The sequence below is a fragment of the Buceros rhinoceros genome, unplaced genomic scaffold (genome assembly GCF_000710305.1).
Source record: "Buceros rhinoceros silvestris isolate BGI_N320 unplaced genomic scaffold, ASM71030v1 scaffold34375, whole genome shotgun sequence".
NCBI lineage: Eukaryota > Metazoa > Chordata > Aves > Bucerotiformes > Bucerotidae > Buceros > Buceros rhinoceros.
In genome coordinates this window covers 1-13028 of record NW_010414047.1, presented here as the reverse complement: position 1 = coordinate 13028, position 13028 = coordinate 1, and the positions used below count along the sequence as shown (strand labels likewise).

The window sequence follows — 13028 nt, the reverse complement described above, 5'->3', positions numbered from 1 at the left end:
CACAGAGTGAGCTCTTAACACAGAGTACTCAGCCTCAAAATAATGACACCTTGCAGACTCAGGTGAACTCGGGAATCCCCATGCAGAGAATTCAGCATTTACGTGATGCAATTTTTAGCATGTATCTTCCTTAAAAGAGCCTGAACACCAAGCGGTCCTTGCTGGATTCAAGCACAATAAAGCAAGTCTGGTTTAGAAAAACTGATGGGCCACAGGACAGCCAAATGCTGTCACCTCTGCCTCGTTTGCTTTCCTCTCCTATTTTGGTGCATAATACACCAAGGACAAAGACTGCATGGATCTTACTCTGTAGTCTATTCCCTGCAGCCCCCAGCACACTTGACTTATCAGACAGGTATCACTGACTGCAACAAAGTCTCTTTGCAGTGGTTGGATGTACAACAGCGAGGGTACAGACCTCTTCCAGTCCAGCACCTCAGAGAAGGGCAAAATGTAGGAGTCAGCGATGATGACGGGGACACAGCCAGCCTGCAGAACATCGCTGAGCACAGCCTGTCCCAGGCGGGCTCCGCGCAGAACCACGCAGAACGTAGACTCCTGTCAAAGAGCCGTGTCCGACACACACAGGAGGAAAGGAAGGACGCGTTAGATTTGTGTTGTGTGTGTGTGCACGTGTGGATATATGCATTACACTTCCCGGCCCTCCACCGAGTGAAAAACCCAGGCAAAAGGAAAACCCGCTGTATTCTGAATTATCGCCCAGTTCAAAATAATTACACAACTTTATCTTCCAGAGGCTCAAAAATATCATAAGTAGAGGGATGTGAAATCAGCTAAGGGGACTATTTCATGTTTCATTTTAATAGGCAAACTTCAGAATTCTAGTGGAGAAAATTCGAGTTAAATATTCTGAAAGATTTCTTACTGATTTTGATGATTACTTACCTCGAAAGTACCATCTACAAGGAAAGACTGTATCACTACTACTTGTTCTGCAGGGATGAGGGCAGGAGGAAGGTGGCTAAAGGGAGCTTCACGATACAGAAAGTTGTTGCAAAAAGGAAGACGATAATCCCACTTACTCATGTCTGCGACACACAAGACAAAAAGCCCCATGTTTAAAGTGCAGCAGAGAAGACACCTGAACCACGCTGCACGCACCCTGCCAACTTCGGTCCTCGCTGCCACGGAGGAACCTCACTACAGGTCATGAGAGAAATGCTTGTAGAGTCCAGCTACACTACCAAGGCAAAGCCCAGGTCAGTGTTATCCCTAAGCCTAAGAAAAATTATCAAGCTGATGCAGCAGCTCCCACCGATAAGAAAACATCTTTCCAGCCTGTGCTGTGCAGTTGGAGGAGGAGGAGCCGGGGGCTCAGCAGGGCAGCAAACCCCCACAGTGGCACTAGGAAATACAAGGAGGTTTGCTGGCTCCTTACTCATTTCCTAATGCACCAGGACAGAGCCGTGTCTGTACCTGAAAGCACTAAAAGCCTGGAGAACCTTGCTCAGCAGAAGCCTGCAAACGGGAAGCGTTAGCAGCTGCGATCGCTGCCCCCTTCCCCCGCTCTCCACAGGGAGGGAAGGAAAAAGGCGGGTGCAGGGAATGGAAGGAGTGGAGAGGATGAACACACATTTTAACCACTGACTCACTCCATCACCCAGCAGCAGGTGGAAGAGACTCTGCTAAGGCCTGGGAGAGGGAAAACAAGCAGCCCAGATGTAGACGCACATGCTCATCTGCCCAGATAACCATTTTTCCTGTCTAGACAAAGGTTACTATAAATACATCTCCTCGCATCACCACTGTTATCAGCCAGACATTCCACGGGGAGATGCAGCACTCTGCAAAGGAAAGTATTTTAACCATCTCGGCATGTGCCAGCTCTCTCCTGAGCTATAAAAGCAGACATCGCGAGATAGAGATATAGATTCCCTGACGCGCTGTCCCTGAGCCATCCAGTCTGTTTAAAGAAATAAAGCTAGCAATTGTGTTTCCCTTTTGGCTGAAAGTTTAGGACCCAGGGTGACCCCTTCCTCCACGAGGAATTTTAAACACATTTTGTACGAAACGTAACAGGAGGGGTGGAAACTTTGCCTTTCCTCAGCTTGTTTGTTATTTTATCATCCTTTGCTGAAGTTCAAAGCCAGAGGATGTGCTGGTGGCCACAGACAGAGCCCAGTGGCCTGTGGCACAGCTCACTTCACCGCGCTGCACACCAAGGCACCTCTCTGCTAGCGGATTGCCAAGAGACACGGGGGGCTGAGAACTCTAGCGAGTTTTATCGTCACCAACACACCAAAAGGCCTCTGGAAGTTGGGCCGAGGCCACAGAACACATTTCACCCGGATGTTTTCATAGCTGCACATTGACAAGTCTTCTAGCTCAGTCTGTCAGAGCATTTTGTAGGGTTTGACTGAGAAGCTGCACACAAAAAGTATAATCTGACCAACTGCCTTTAAGTGCAGCACTCTTTTTTGCCCCCCAATAAATCCACCCTCTTTAAAGTTCGTTCTAATCTTCCCTCCAGCTGGCAGAGCCATCCTCTGTTCCCAGCAAGGCCTGCACTGTCATACGAGAGAGAGCAATTCCAGGTTTTCTGGAGGCTGTGGATTCCAATGCTCTTCCCCAATTTTGAAGTGAGCAGTTTTCCCTGGCCTCCAGAAGTTTCTCCTCTCATTGCTGCTGGATTTGGTAGTATCTTTATAAATTTTTTAAGTGTCCATGACATTGTCATGTGGTACTAGGAGACCACCATGACCAGTCTCACGAGTTTCCTGCACACAAGCCGTGTTTCCCAATCGCAGTGCAGCCTGCCTATCAGTTTCAGTACACTGCTCTTGGCCCTCTTGAAAGGAAGAGCAAAGTTAGGATACAACAGCCAAGCTAACATAATAAATAACACCGTTTCAGAACGCAGCCAGTAAGAACTGAGCCTGAGGAAGTGCCCAACCAGTGCTGACCAGGAACAGCTCCACAGCCGAGACAGCACCAAGGGAAGGGAAGCGGGTGGGCGAGGCAGCCTTACCTGCAGCACTTGAGGGTAATCAAAGACCTGGTTCTTGTGGCAGCGCTTGCGATCGGCAGGGACTCCATCCGACAGGTTTGTACACTTGTCCAGCACCAACACTGACTCCCCGTTCTCAGCCTGGAGAGCCTCCAGCTCAGACCGGTACTCAGGGTGCAGAGCCATCTGCGACGACAGGATGAAATACCTGCGAGGACTGAAAAACCACAGCCGGGTGACCCGAGAGCACTGAGGGTCTGCTTCCGAGGCGCTCTAGAACACATTCTCTTCCGCCCTGGAGGAGCAGAGCAGGATTAACTGAGTGTGAACACACTGCCAAGACCATATTTCAGACAAGGCTGGAAAGGATAATGATGCAATGGAGTTAAACCTTGGACAGCAAGTTACAGCATCAGGTACAACCTGGAATACATGGATCTGTGGGAAGAGTGCTCATTACAGCAGAACAGGTACCTGCTTTATAACCTCGATTAGAGGCTGAGATGAACATTATTTATTCAGCTCCGTTTTAAACCTGCCCGCTTCTGGTGCCCCCACTGCTTGCTCTGTTGGTTGGTGGTTGTGCACTGTTCCAAAGCAGACGAGACACTGAATGCTGCTGCTAGTTCCTCCTCCCAGGTATATGCTCATTAATTTTAACTGAAAAAACAATGCTGAACTGACACCTCCTGTGCTTAGTCTGTCTTGATACAGTGACAGCAGCAACAGGAAAATAGCACACCGTGTAACGTTATGCTCCTCCTCATCTACTCCGGCTGCCTTCCGAATGGGTCAGCCAAGCAGCCCGCTCCCCACTGCATGGAGCACACAGTGAGTGCCTGCCCTCCCGCTGCCGAACGAACACGGGAGGCATGTGGCTTGTACTCGGGATCCCAGCCCTGCTCTACAAAGTCAGACCTCTCCTGCTGCTCTTCTCACCTCCTCTACTCATCCTCATGCCGGTCACTTTGGATACTCCAATCAACAGAAGAGACTTGTGTAGGATTTTTTTCAAGTATTCTTTTCCCCAAGCCCCGAGCTGCTACCCACTTGATACCAGCAGCTCTACAGAAGATCTGTTTCTAGCAGAGGTGGGTTTAATGTATTTTAAACAATCCAACTAAAAAGCAGAGTAAATCAAAACCTCCCAGTTCAGCTCTGAAAGAGGAATTTGCCTTTAAAAAGGAACTACTGCTGCAGATGAGTGATAAGAGATGCCTATACCCAGCTACAAATCACGTGGGTTGGTTTGTGTGGGTGTCTAAAACTAAACTTGGCCTTGAAGCTGTCATCACCCTGTGACACCCAGAATCCAGTTATCAAATCTTGCTATGGAAGAAGCATGCCCCAGCTCACAGGAATAACATGGCCGGGCTGTGGTAATTTATAGCAAGCAAGCCTGACGTCTGAGCATCACTCCCTTGTCACTCTCCTCCTGCACAAAGCCACGGGAAGCGTTTGGATTCTTCACGCTCACTGGCCACTAGATGGTACTTCAGAGACTGCAGCCTGCTCCTCTCCAAATCCCAGCTTCAAGAGCAGGGCAGCTCCACCACCTTCACTCAACGCAGGCTCAAGTTTCTCTTTCCCGACCTAAAACCAGCCCCAGCCTTCAGCTGGGACACAGACACCAACACCACGGCTGCATCTCTGTTCTGTACGTGAAGCCCATCACCACGCTCAGGCTTTCCAGCCAGCCAGACAAAGTGCGCTCTCACTCTGTGTCAGGCTGGAGTAACTCCTGAGACCTGTGAAGAATCAACCAGATGGAACCAGATGCCCGTACAATGGCCCAGTCCAGGAGAATCACAAGCAGGAAGATAAAGGGTGTGAGCAAAGCAAACCAGTGCTGCACTGGTCTGTCCTGTAACCGAGCGCAGAATCTCACATGGAGCAGCCAGTGCCACGGCAAGAGCACTGCCCTTACCAGAGGAGAAGGCAAAGCCAAAGAACAAGAACTGTTGGTGTCTGATTCATTCACAGTTTTCAACTTCAGTAATTCATACTCCCTACAGGATGCTGTCAGAAAAAGAGACCTAAAGCTTCTGCGTTTTAAATGCGCTCTTCACAACCAGTGGATACATCATTTACCCTCCTGCCTCGGCCCACCCACCTTTTAATCCACGACGGAGGTAGGACCTTGTGGCAGCAAAACGTGTTCAGCTGTCTAATTAAGAGGCTTATGACATATTAACAGTGAAATATTACCAATTAAAACATGTCTTCCAGACTTCCACCTGCTCTTTTGCTGACGACAGGAATGGATTAGGGAAACCACCTCTTTCCACTGGCTAATTATGGTCCCTGATAAAAATCAATGCTTTATTTCCCACTTGTCTTGCTTTACTTCCAACCTCAAGGTTGAGGGGGTTGTTTGTGTTTACATCTTACTTCTTTACTTTAAAGAATAAAAACATAAAACCAGTATTCCAAGCTCTGGATGTAACTGTTCCCATCATCAAAACAGCTCTCATTCTTCTTTCTCACGAGCGAATCACACGAACCTCCTTCAGATTCACTCGGTGAGAACTTCCTCCCTTCAGAGCTGTATTTACAGGCTTCTCTGTTCCAAACCCTCAGTGTCATTTTGGAAGGACTTCAGAACCATGAAAACACCTAAACTGGTTTCTGAAGAACATGCTGGTAGGACATACCGAGGTAAAAATCACACCTTCACCCCCGTTCTCCTGCGACTCATTCAACATTTGAGCTGCTGGCACTACCCAAGGCCCTGGCCTCGCACCCCACAATCCCTTCTCTCTGTCTCACATCTCATCACAACAGCGACCTTCTGCCATTTCTGTGCTCTTAAGTGTTCTAAAATAAACTGAAGCGATCATTTATGAGGAAGTCTAAACTGCTTTGAAATCCTGCCCAGCTTTACATACACTTCACAGAACCCAGACATATCAGCAACTGTGTTTATATCCAAAATATCTTGTCAGCCCACTGGAAATACTGAATCTAATTCTTCTGGAAACAGTCATGATGTCCAATTTCACAGCTCAGTTGCTGGAGCGGGAAAAACAGAATCATTCCAAAGAATGATTCCATTCCAATGAATGCAGCTAAACCACAGGCTGGGAGGTGACCCAAGGCCATCAGCACTGGGACCATCCCATATTTTAATTGCAGGAGCTACTAAAAGCAACTCTCACAAAACTGGCCAAGCCCACCACCAAGTCAGTCGCTATATTTATATTTACATTTCATCAGCATCGATACTAAAGGTGTTACTGAATGCCCGATCGGTGGGAAGTGCTTTACCCCGGTCCTCGCTCCGGCAGATCCACCTCCCCGGACAGCGGGCTGTAGACAGGAATGCTGACATCGTAGCCCTGCCGGTAAGTCCACGTGGAGAAGCCCCCACCAGCCAGCAGAGCTCTGAAAAAGATCAAAAAGTGACTTACATAGGGGATGTACATCACTGAGGGGGCGATTTACTGCCTGCCCTTAGCAGGACAACAAGACGACACACACTCCGATAGAAGCTTTTCACTCAGCTTTTGTCAGTGGCATTTTTCATGCAGCTCTCCAGTTCATTTTTGTTTTTGCAAGCTTATGTGTCCTCAGTCGATTTTAATTTAAAGAAATAAATTCTTAATTATTTATACTAGTTAACGCACTCCCCGATGCCTGCACTGAAACAGGATCTAGCACAGCAATCGAAGCGCTGTATTTCAAGGTTCAAGCCCGTATTTTGGCAGCTAACAGCATCTCTGTGCTTCTCAGGCTGGAAAATCAGATGTTGTTATTTGCAACTGTACTTCCAAAGGGATCAGAGAAAGAGTGAAATTTGTTTTGTTTTTACAGTACACAAAAAACCGCTATAAACAGAAAACACTTCAAGAACTCATGATGTTCTCAAACTAACCCCTGGCAGCAGAGGCTGCTTGGGACACCCGGTGCTGAAAAGCAGGGAAATCATCAAAGAGTGATCAATAAGCTGGAATTCAACCTCCCAGCAGGACAACCCTGATTGTTGGTGGCTTTTCCTACATGGGACAGCAGCAGTTTGCCACAGAGAAGAGCTTTAAGAAACGATGTGTGCAGAAGGCGGCAATGCATCATGCACAATGCTAGAAGAAAACGGGTTTGCTACCATCTCCAACCCCAAATCAGAGAAAAATGTCTCTCCAGCTCCAGTTTCTCTCCTTCTCTGCAGAAAGAGGCAGGACACACATACACCACTACACTAGGAAGGATCTCGAGAGGCTGTACGCATGCTGGCAGCTGCAGTTACAAAACAATGTCCCACTATCACAGCCCGCACACTGTCACGGCTCGGATCGGAGCAGGCTCGCGTCCCATCAGGAACTGAGCAGACACATGGGAACAACAGGCCAGGGTGAGGCTGGAAGCAGCAGGGACAATCCCTTAGCTGATGTTCTGGCTTTCAGGAGCGTTCCGAGAAGCAGCTTTCCACAGGTCTTACACAGCAGATCGTTGTTATCCCCCCAATGACCAAAGACATGTCGTTCTTTTCCATCAGAACTGACACCCTGGTCCCAACACCAGGATGTTCTGCCAGTTCTAACCTCCATCGGATGTCCCCAGGTCCTGCTCCAACCTGCACACCGTTGATCAGTGTTCACACACCACAATTTGCCGTACACAAGATTCACCCGAGCAGTCCTCAGGGCTGTGGGGAGCTCTCTGAAAACCCCCGGCTCTGGCGCAGAGGCCCTGGCGCAGAGGCACATTTCAGCTTGATGACAATTACAAAATCAAAGACCTTGCCCTTTGTTACTCCTTGCTCAGAACAGAAACTATGGTAGGAGCAGCAATCAGCTTGAGAACAGGATGATAGAGCACATACATGCTGAGGGACAATCTACGTTCCAGATCAAGAGGTTATTTTGGATGCCTTTCCAATGCCCTCCCTTTGGCCACAGGTACAGTGCTGCTCGGCTGGGTCTCACCCTGGAAGCTGGAAATTGCCTTGGATGTTGTGCTCTTGCACTTCATATCTCCCCTCTCCTTCCTCAACACCCTCAGCTGTGAAAGTACAACCAGATTGTTTTAATTTGATCCGGTGACAAGAAGACAGCACCTCATCAGCCGTGAGGAAGCAGGTGTGCGTCAGGCAGACCCACCAAGGCAGACCCACGGGGACCACCACCAGTTCCACAACCCCGCTCCACGGAGTCACTGTATGGCGCAGAGAAGGAGCAGAGACATTAACTCCTAACGCACTCCGCAAGACAAACCATCTCTAAACTGCACTGGTGGGTGAGGAATGAGCCTGTCCCCGAGCCACTGCCAGCACTCCTCAGCCACCCTTCTTCCTCTCCAGCAAGCGCCCCAGCTGGTCTGGGCTCTTCTGCCCTGCCACCAGCTTTCTGACAAGCTTCCCAGGTCACTGATTCCCAATTCATCGGCTGAAGCAGTATGAAACAGTACCTCAGTTTGCCTGTTCAGTCCTACAGCTACAAGCAACTCTACAACCTCACATCCTCCTCTTTGTACCTGGCGCAATAGCACTCACTAACGAAAGAGTTTACTCCATCAGTTTTACGGCAGGAGGTTCCACATGTCACGGCAGCTAACCCTGGCAAGGCATTGCCATGCCCACGGGGCAGACTGCCACCCTTGCGATCACCGAATAAAGTGCTTTCACACTGTCTTTGGAAACTGAATTCAAAGATTTAATAAACAAACAACCCTTTAGTCAGGTAACTCCGCTAAAGGCTTTCCCAGACGTACAAAGACCACATAACCAACTCCCCTTTCTGTACAAGGTCCTATTCTACTGCATTAATATTCTGCAGCAAACCAGCAGGACACAACTCCACAAACCTCACCATCCTCCACTGCCCAGCTACGTATGAGCTCTGCTATGTGCTGAATCCAGAAAGGGGGCTGGGCTCCCTGAGCAAACTCCTCCAATACAACCCGTGTATTTCACGGGAGATCCACAAAATCCCACAAGTCCAAATCCAGTCCTGCTGCAGTGGTACTGGTACAGTTCAGACCAGCCATTCCAAACTCTGCCAGCGTACCTTTATTCTGGCCTGAGCCTCTCGTCCTGCACAGCTGCAAACAACTGTCCTTCACACGCTGTTATTTCTGTGTGACGTGGGGACATTCTCAAACAGGCCGCCTGTTTTGTTAGGCAGGAGCTAAGATCTCCAGAGGTCTCCAGAATCATGCTGTAACCTCAACACTGCACCACTCGGGCCCTTCCAGGACAGGCTCCACACTACTGACACTTTCACAGACCCTTGTCTAACTGCTGGCTGCCTACAGGGAGGAGTTCCCACCTTTCCTCCATCCCAAGCACCTTTACTGCCTCTCCTGTACTGCTGCTGGTGATTGTTCAGCTGCAGCCCGAGGCAGCTCGGCAGGCTACGCCAACAGCTGGCTGCCAAAAAAGAGCTGATTTTTTCATTCAAATTACTCAGCTTTCCCCGTTAGCATGACAATTAGAGCAAACACCCACCCAAGGAACACTTCTCCTGCATGCTAAGCCAAGGCACTTACGGCCAGACAGAAATGGACGTTTGACACAAAAAAATGTAAAGATGAAGGGGCTGTGCAGCGTAAGAAACCTCCTGCAGTCAGTTAACAACCGCCCTTCTCCGACAGACACGTGCGTTCCCAACCCCGCAGCCCCAGAGCTGGCCACGCCACTAGCAGAGCACACTCACACGAAAACCACCCTCCATCCACACCAGCCTGGGGAACAAACACCTGTATTGACCGACTGAGGGGTCTGCTCGTGTCAGAGCGGCGCTGGAGTGCCACCTCCCGGCTGCCCCACACCCACGGAACACACCTCAGACAGAGGAGCAGGGTCCGGAAGCCTCACTTCACAGTCACTGACCTAACCACCATGAGCGAACCCACTCTGTGGACACAGCCAGAAAACACCGTGTGTTCTCCCACAGCGGGAGGTTTTAGATCGTCTTTGGTGCAAGGAAATCAAGGTGAACTCCACACACAACCACCTGAGCAAAGAGCCCGTATCCCACGCAAGGTTTTGTTGACATTTGGCAGAAGAAAGTTAACCGTGACCATGCAGAGGGGGACTCGGCAGAACGAGGCGCGTACCTGTTCACCAAGTAGGAGCACACTCAGTAACGGTGCCGAAGCTGGGAAAGCTGGTCTTACTCCATTCCAACTGTGCCTTACACCCTCCTCCCCTCTTCCCAAAGCCAACCATCCTGCCACTGAGAATTGAGCTCAGGATTCACGCCGTTGAAGATTCTGCCAGGTATTTTCACACCCACCTGCCACAGAATGCCTGAGAGCACGTGTCTGCGTGCTGGTACAGCAAGGGGGTTGAGATGACAACCCTGCTGACCTCACCACAGCACGGCCAAGCACAGCAGCTGCTGTGACAGACCTGCGAAGCACCTGACTTCCAGCAGACAGCTGCAGCCGCAACCATCTTTGGACTTCCACTGTGCACCAAACGGGATGTTCTGGACAGCGTTCAGGTTCGGGAACACACAAGATGCAGGTCTAACCCGCGGCTCCTCCATCCTGACAGCCAGCCCAACAGTCAGCAGCAAATGCTGTCAGCCACATCCCTCATAAAATAAAGGATGGGGCTAAACTGGCACATTCCAGGAGCAAACCTTGTCCTGTACAGCCAGAGACTCCTCCCCTTCCCTTTCTGGAGAAGAGAGGAAGTCACCTTCCAGCTTCCTAAAGGAGCAAGTCCTTTGCCACCAGCTGCACCCTGAGCTTGTCGCTTCTCTGATGCATTTAACGCCAGCTCTGTGCACTCAAACCCAGGAAAACGCATATTACCTGTCTCGAGGCACATCCAGGGCAGTGTTATAATCTGGTGGTCCTCCAGGCAGCATATTGAAGAGCAGGTGGTTTGTGCCTCGATCCCACCTGAGGCAAAAGAAGAAGTGGACAATGATTAGAAAGGGGTTCCCTGCGATGAGGAGGGGGTTCCCTGCGTACGGCTGGTAACTTCTGTCAAAGCCAAGCTCTGGCACTGACTCACTGCGTCCTCTCTTCCTGCACCAACCTCTGTTTTAACACTTCTTTAAACCGCACCCCGCAGTTCCAGCCGGTACCTGGATAACTGTGCCAGGGCCTGTGCTGTCTCCCTGATGCGCAGCGCGTTCTGGTTGAGGACATCGATGGAGGGCACGAACAGGCAGGCGCGGGTGACATCGTCTGTGTAGAAGTCGCTGTCAGAGATGGCAGTCAGCAGCTCGTTGTACTCCCTGGAGATGGTGTTGCTCACCGGCGTCCCGTATTCATCCACGTACTTCTTCAGCGAGTAGATGTACACCTTGATTTTGTTTTTGGGGTTGAAGCCGCAGCGGTAGACGTCAAAGCAGGTGTGCATCCTGCAGCTGAGGTCTCCCCGCTCGGGAATGGGGCTGCCAGCAGGCAGCTTGACCACTGGCACATCGTGGACGCTGCGTTTTTCAACAGTCCAGTCGCTGGAGGACTCGATGGAGTGAGGCCAGAACTGGAACATGCCGGTGGCAATGAGGCCGAGCAGAACTATGGAGAAGAGGGTGATGTAGTAGATGCGGTGCTTGGTTTTCATCCTGGGGATGAGGGCTGGACCCCGGCTGTTGTACTTGGCTGACGCACACATAATGGAATCAATGATCTCTTGTCTCTACAAAGCAGAACAAGAGAGGTTTTAGGGTGAGCTCTGGGAGACACGTGGTTATCCCAACCCCAAGAGGAACATCCAGTTAATGCCTGCAAGACAGGTTCTTCGCCTCAGCAGATTACTGTAGAGTTTTTTCAGGTGCTCAGATGTCCCACTGGAACATAAGGCACCAGCTGGGACTGCCCCTTCTCAAGGGCTTCCACAGACTACATGTCTGTAGAAGGTTCAGCTACATGTTGCCTACAAAAAAAACCTGTCTAGGTTTCAGCTAAAGCTTCCATGATAAATCAGTCCTGTCTGAGCTGCCCACAGCAGGAGCTCTTTCAGTGCAGGACTGGTGTTTCCCTGAAGCAGAATGTGGGTGGTACAATTAGGTGTTTTCCAGCTAGACAAAGAAGATGTTTTGTCGTTTTGTGAGCAAGAATGAACATCTGACAGTCAACTGGACAGCAGATAACAAGAAAAGGAGAAAAGAAACATCAACAAGGCATTAAGTGCTCTCTACAGCCAACCACTCAGGTTATGTTTGTTTGGCAGTTCTTCATACAAGACTGTTCAGACGGGGTGGCTAATGCAGCAAGTGACTGCACTTACACACAGCGGTGTAAAATCACCTCAAACACTACTAAATATTCTACTAGTAATGGTCGTTCTCATCCATCGACGTTCATGTTTGGTTCCGGACACAGCTCTGAAGCCTGCTGTAACAACACAGGCATGACGCTGTGATCAGGATAGGAGCCAGAATGCTGCACTACCGCCAGTTCCATCACTAACACCTTCCCGTGCCCATCTGAGCATTAATCACGTCAGCCCTCCCTCCTGACACTGTGCCTGAACCACTCACTTGCCTGATGACAAAGACTTGCAGCAAGCGTTTGAGTCACAGCAACGCTGTCGAGATGTGAGCCGAGGGGGGGGAACCTCCCTGAATTGCAGCTCCCCATCTATTCATCACTGCTACAGGGCACAGAACCCACACGGGCAACCTGCAGGCACATGGCAAGGAATGCCAGCACCTGGAGTGTTACAAGTAACAGGAATAAGGCACAGCAGCCAAAGAGGTAGCAAAAACATTATGGGATGTAGCAGATTTGGTCACAGCCACCTCTTGCCCTTGCCCTGGGCACTGGTGAGGCCATCCCTCAAATCCTGGGATCAGTTCTGGCCCCTCACTCCCAGAAGGACTTGGAGGGGCTGGAGCGTATCCAGAGAAGGGCAGCAGAGCTGGGACAGGTCTGGAGCACAATGTGCTGAGGAGCGGCTGAGGGACCTGGGGGTTAAGCCTGGAGCAAAGGAGGCTCCGGGGAGACCTTCTGGCTCTCCACAACATCCTGACAGGAGGGTGCAGCGAGGCGGCGTGGTGCGGGGGGTGGCAGTGGTGGTGTCGGTCTCTCCTCTCCAGGAACAAGAGAAGGATGAGAGGAACCAGCCTCCAGCTGTTCAGGGGAGGCTGAGGCTCTCCCT

At 50.3% G+C, this 13028-nt stretch overlaps 1 protein-coding gene across 1 annotated transcript in view; it reads right to left on the bottom strand.

Moving 5' to 3' along the window:
* EXT2 (exostosin glycosyltransferase 2) overlaps positions 1-11562 on the bottom strand; it is a 54699-nt gene extending 43137 nt beyond the window's left edge. The window contains exons 1-5 of the mRNA XM_010136974.1: positions 11005-11562; positions 10727-10816; positions 6236-6352; positions 2990-3185; positions 419-558 (exon numbers count right to left, since the gene is read on the bottom strand). Coding sequence (XP_010135276.1) covers positions 419-558; positions 2990-3185; positions 6236-6352; positions 10727-10816; positions 11005-11540 — 1079 coding nt within the window. The 5' untranslated portion in view covers positions 11541-11562. The remainder of the gene's footprint in view (positions 1-418; positions 559-2989; positions 3186-6235; positions 6353-10726; positions 10817-11004) is intronic.
* Between the last annotated feature and the right edge of the window lie 1466 nt (positions 11563-13028).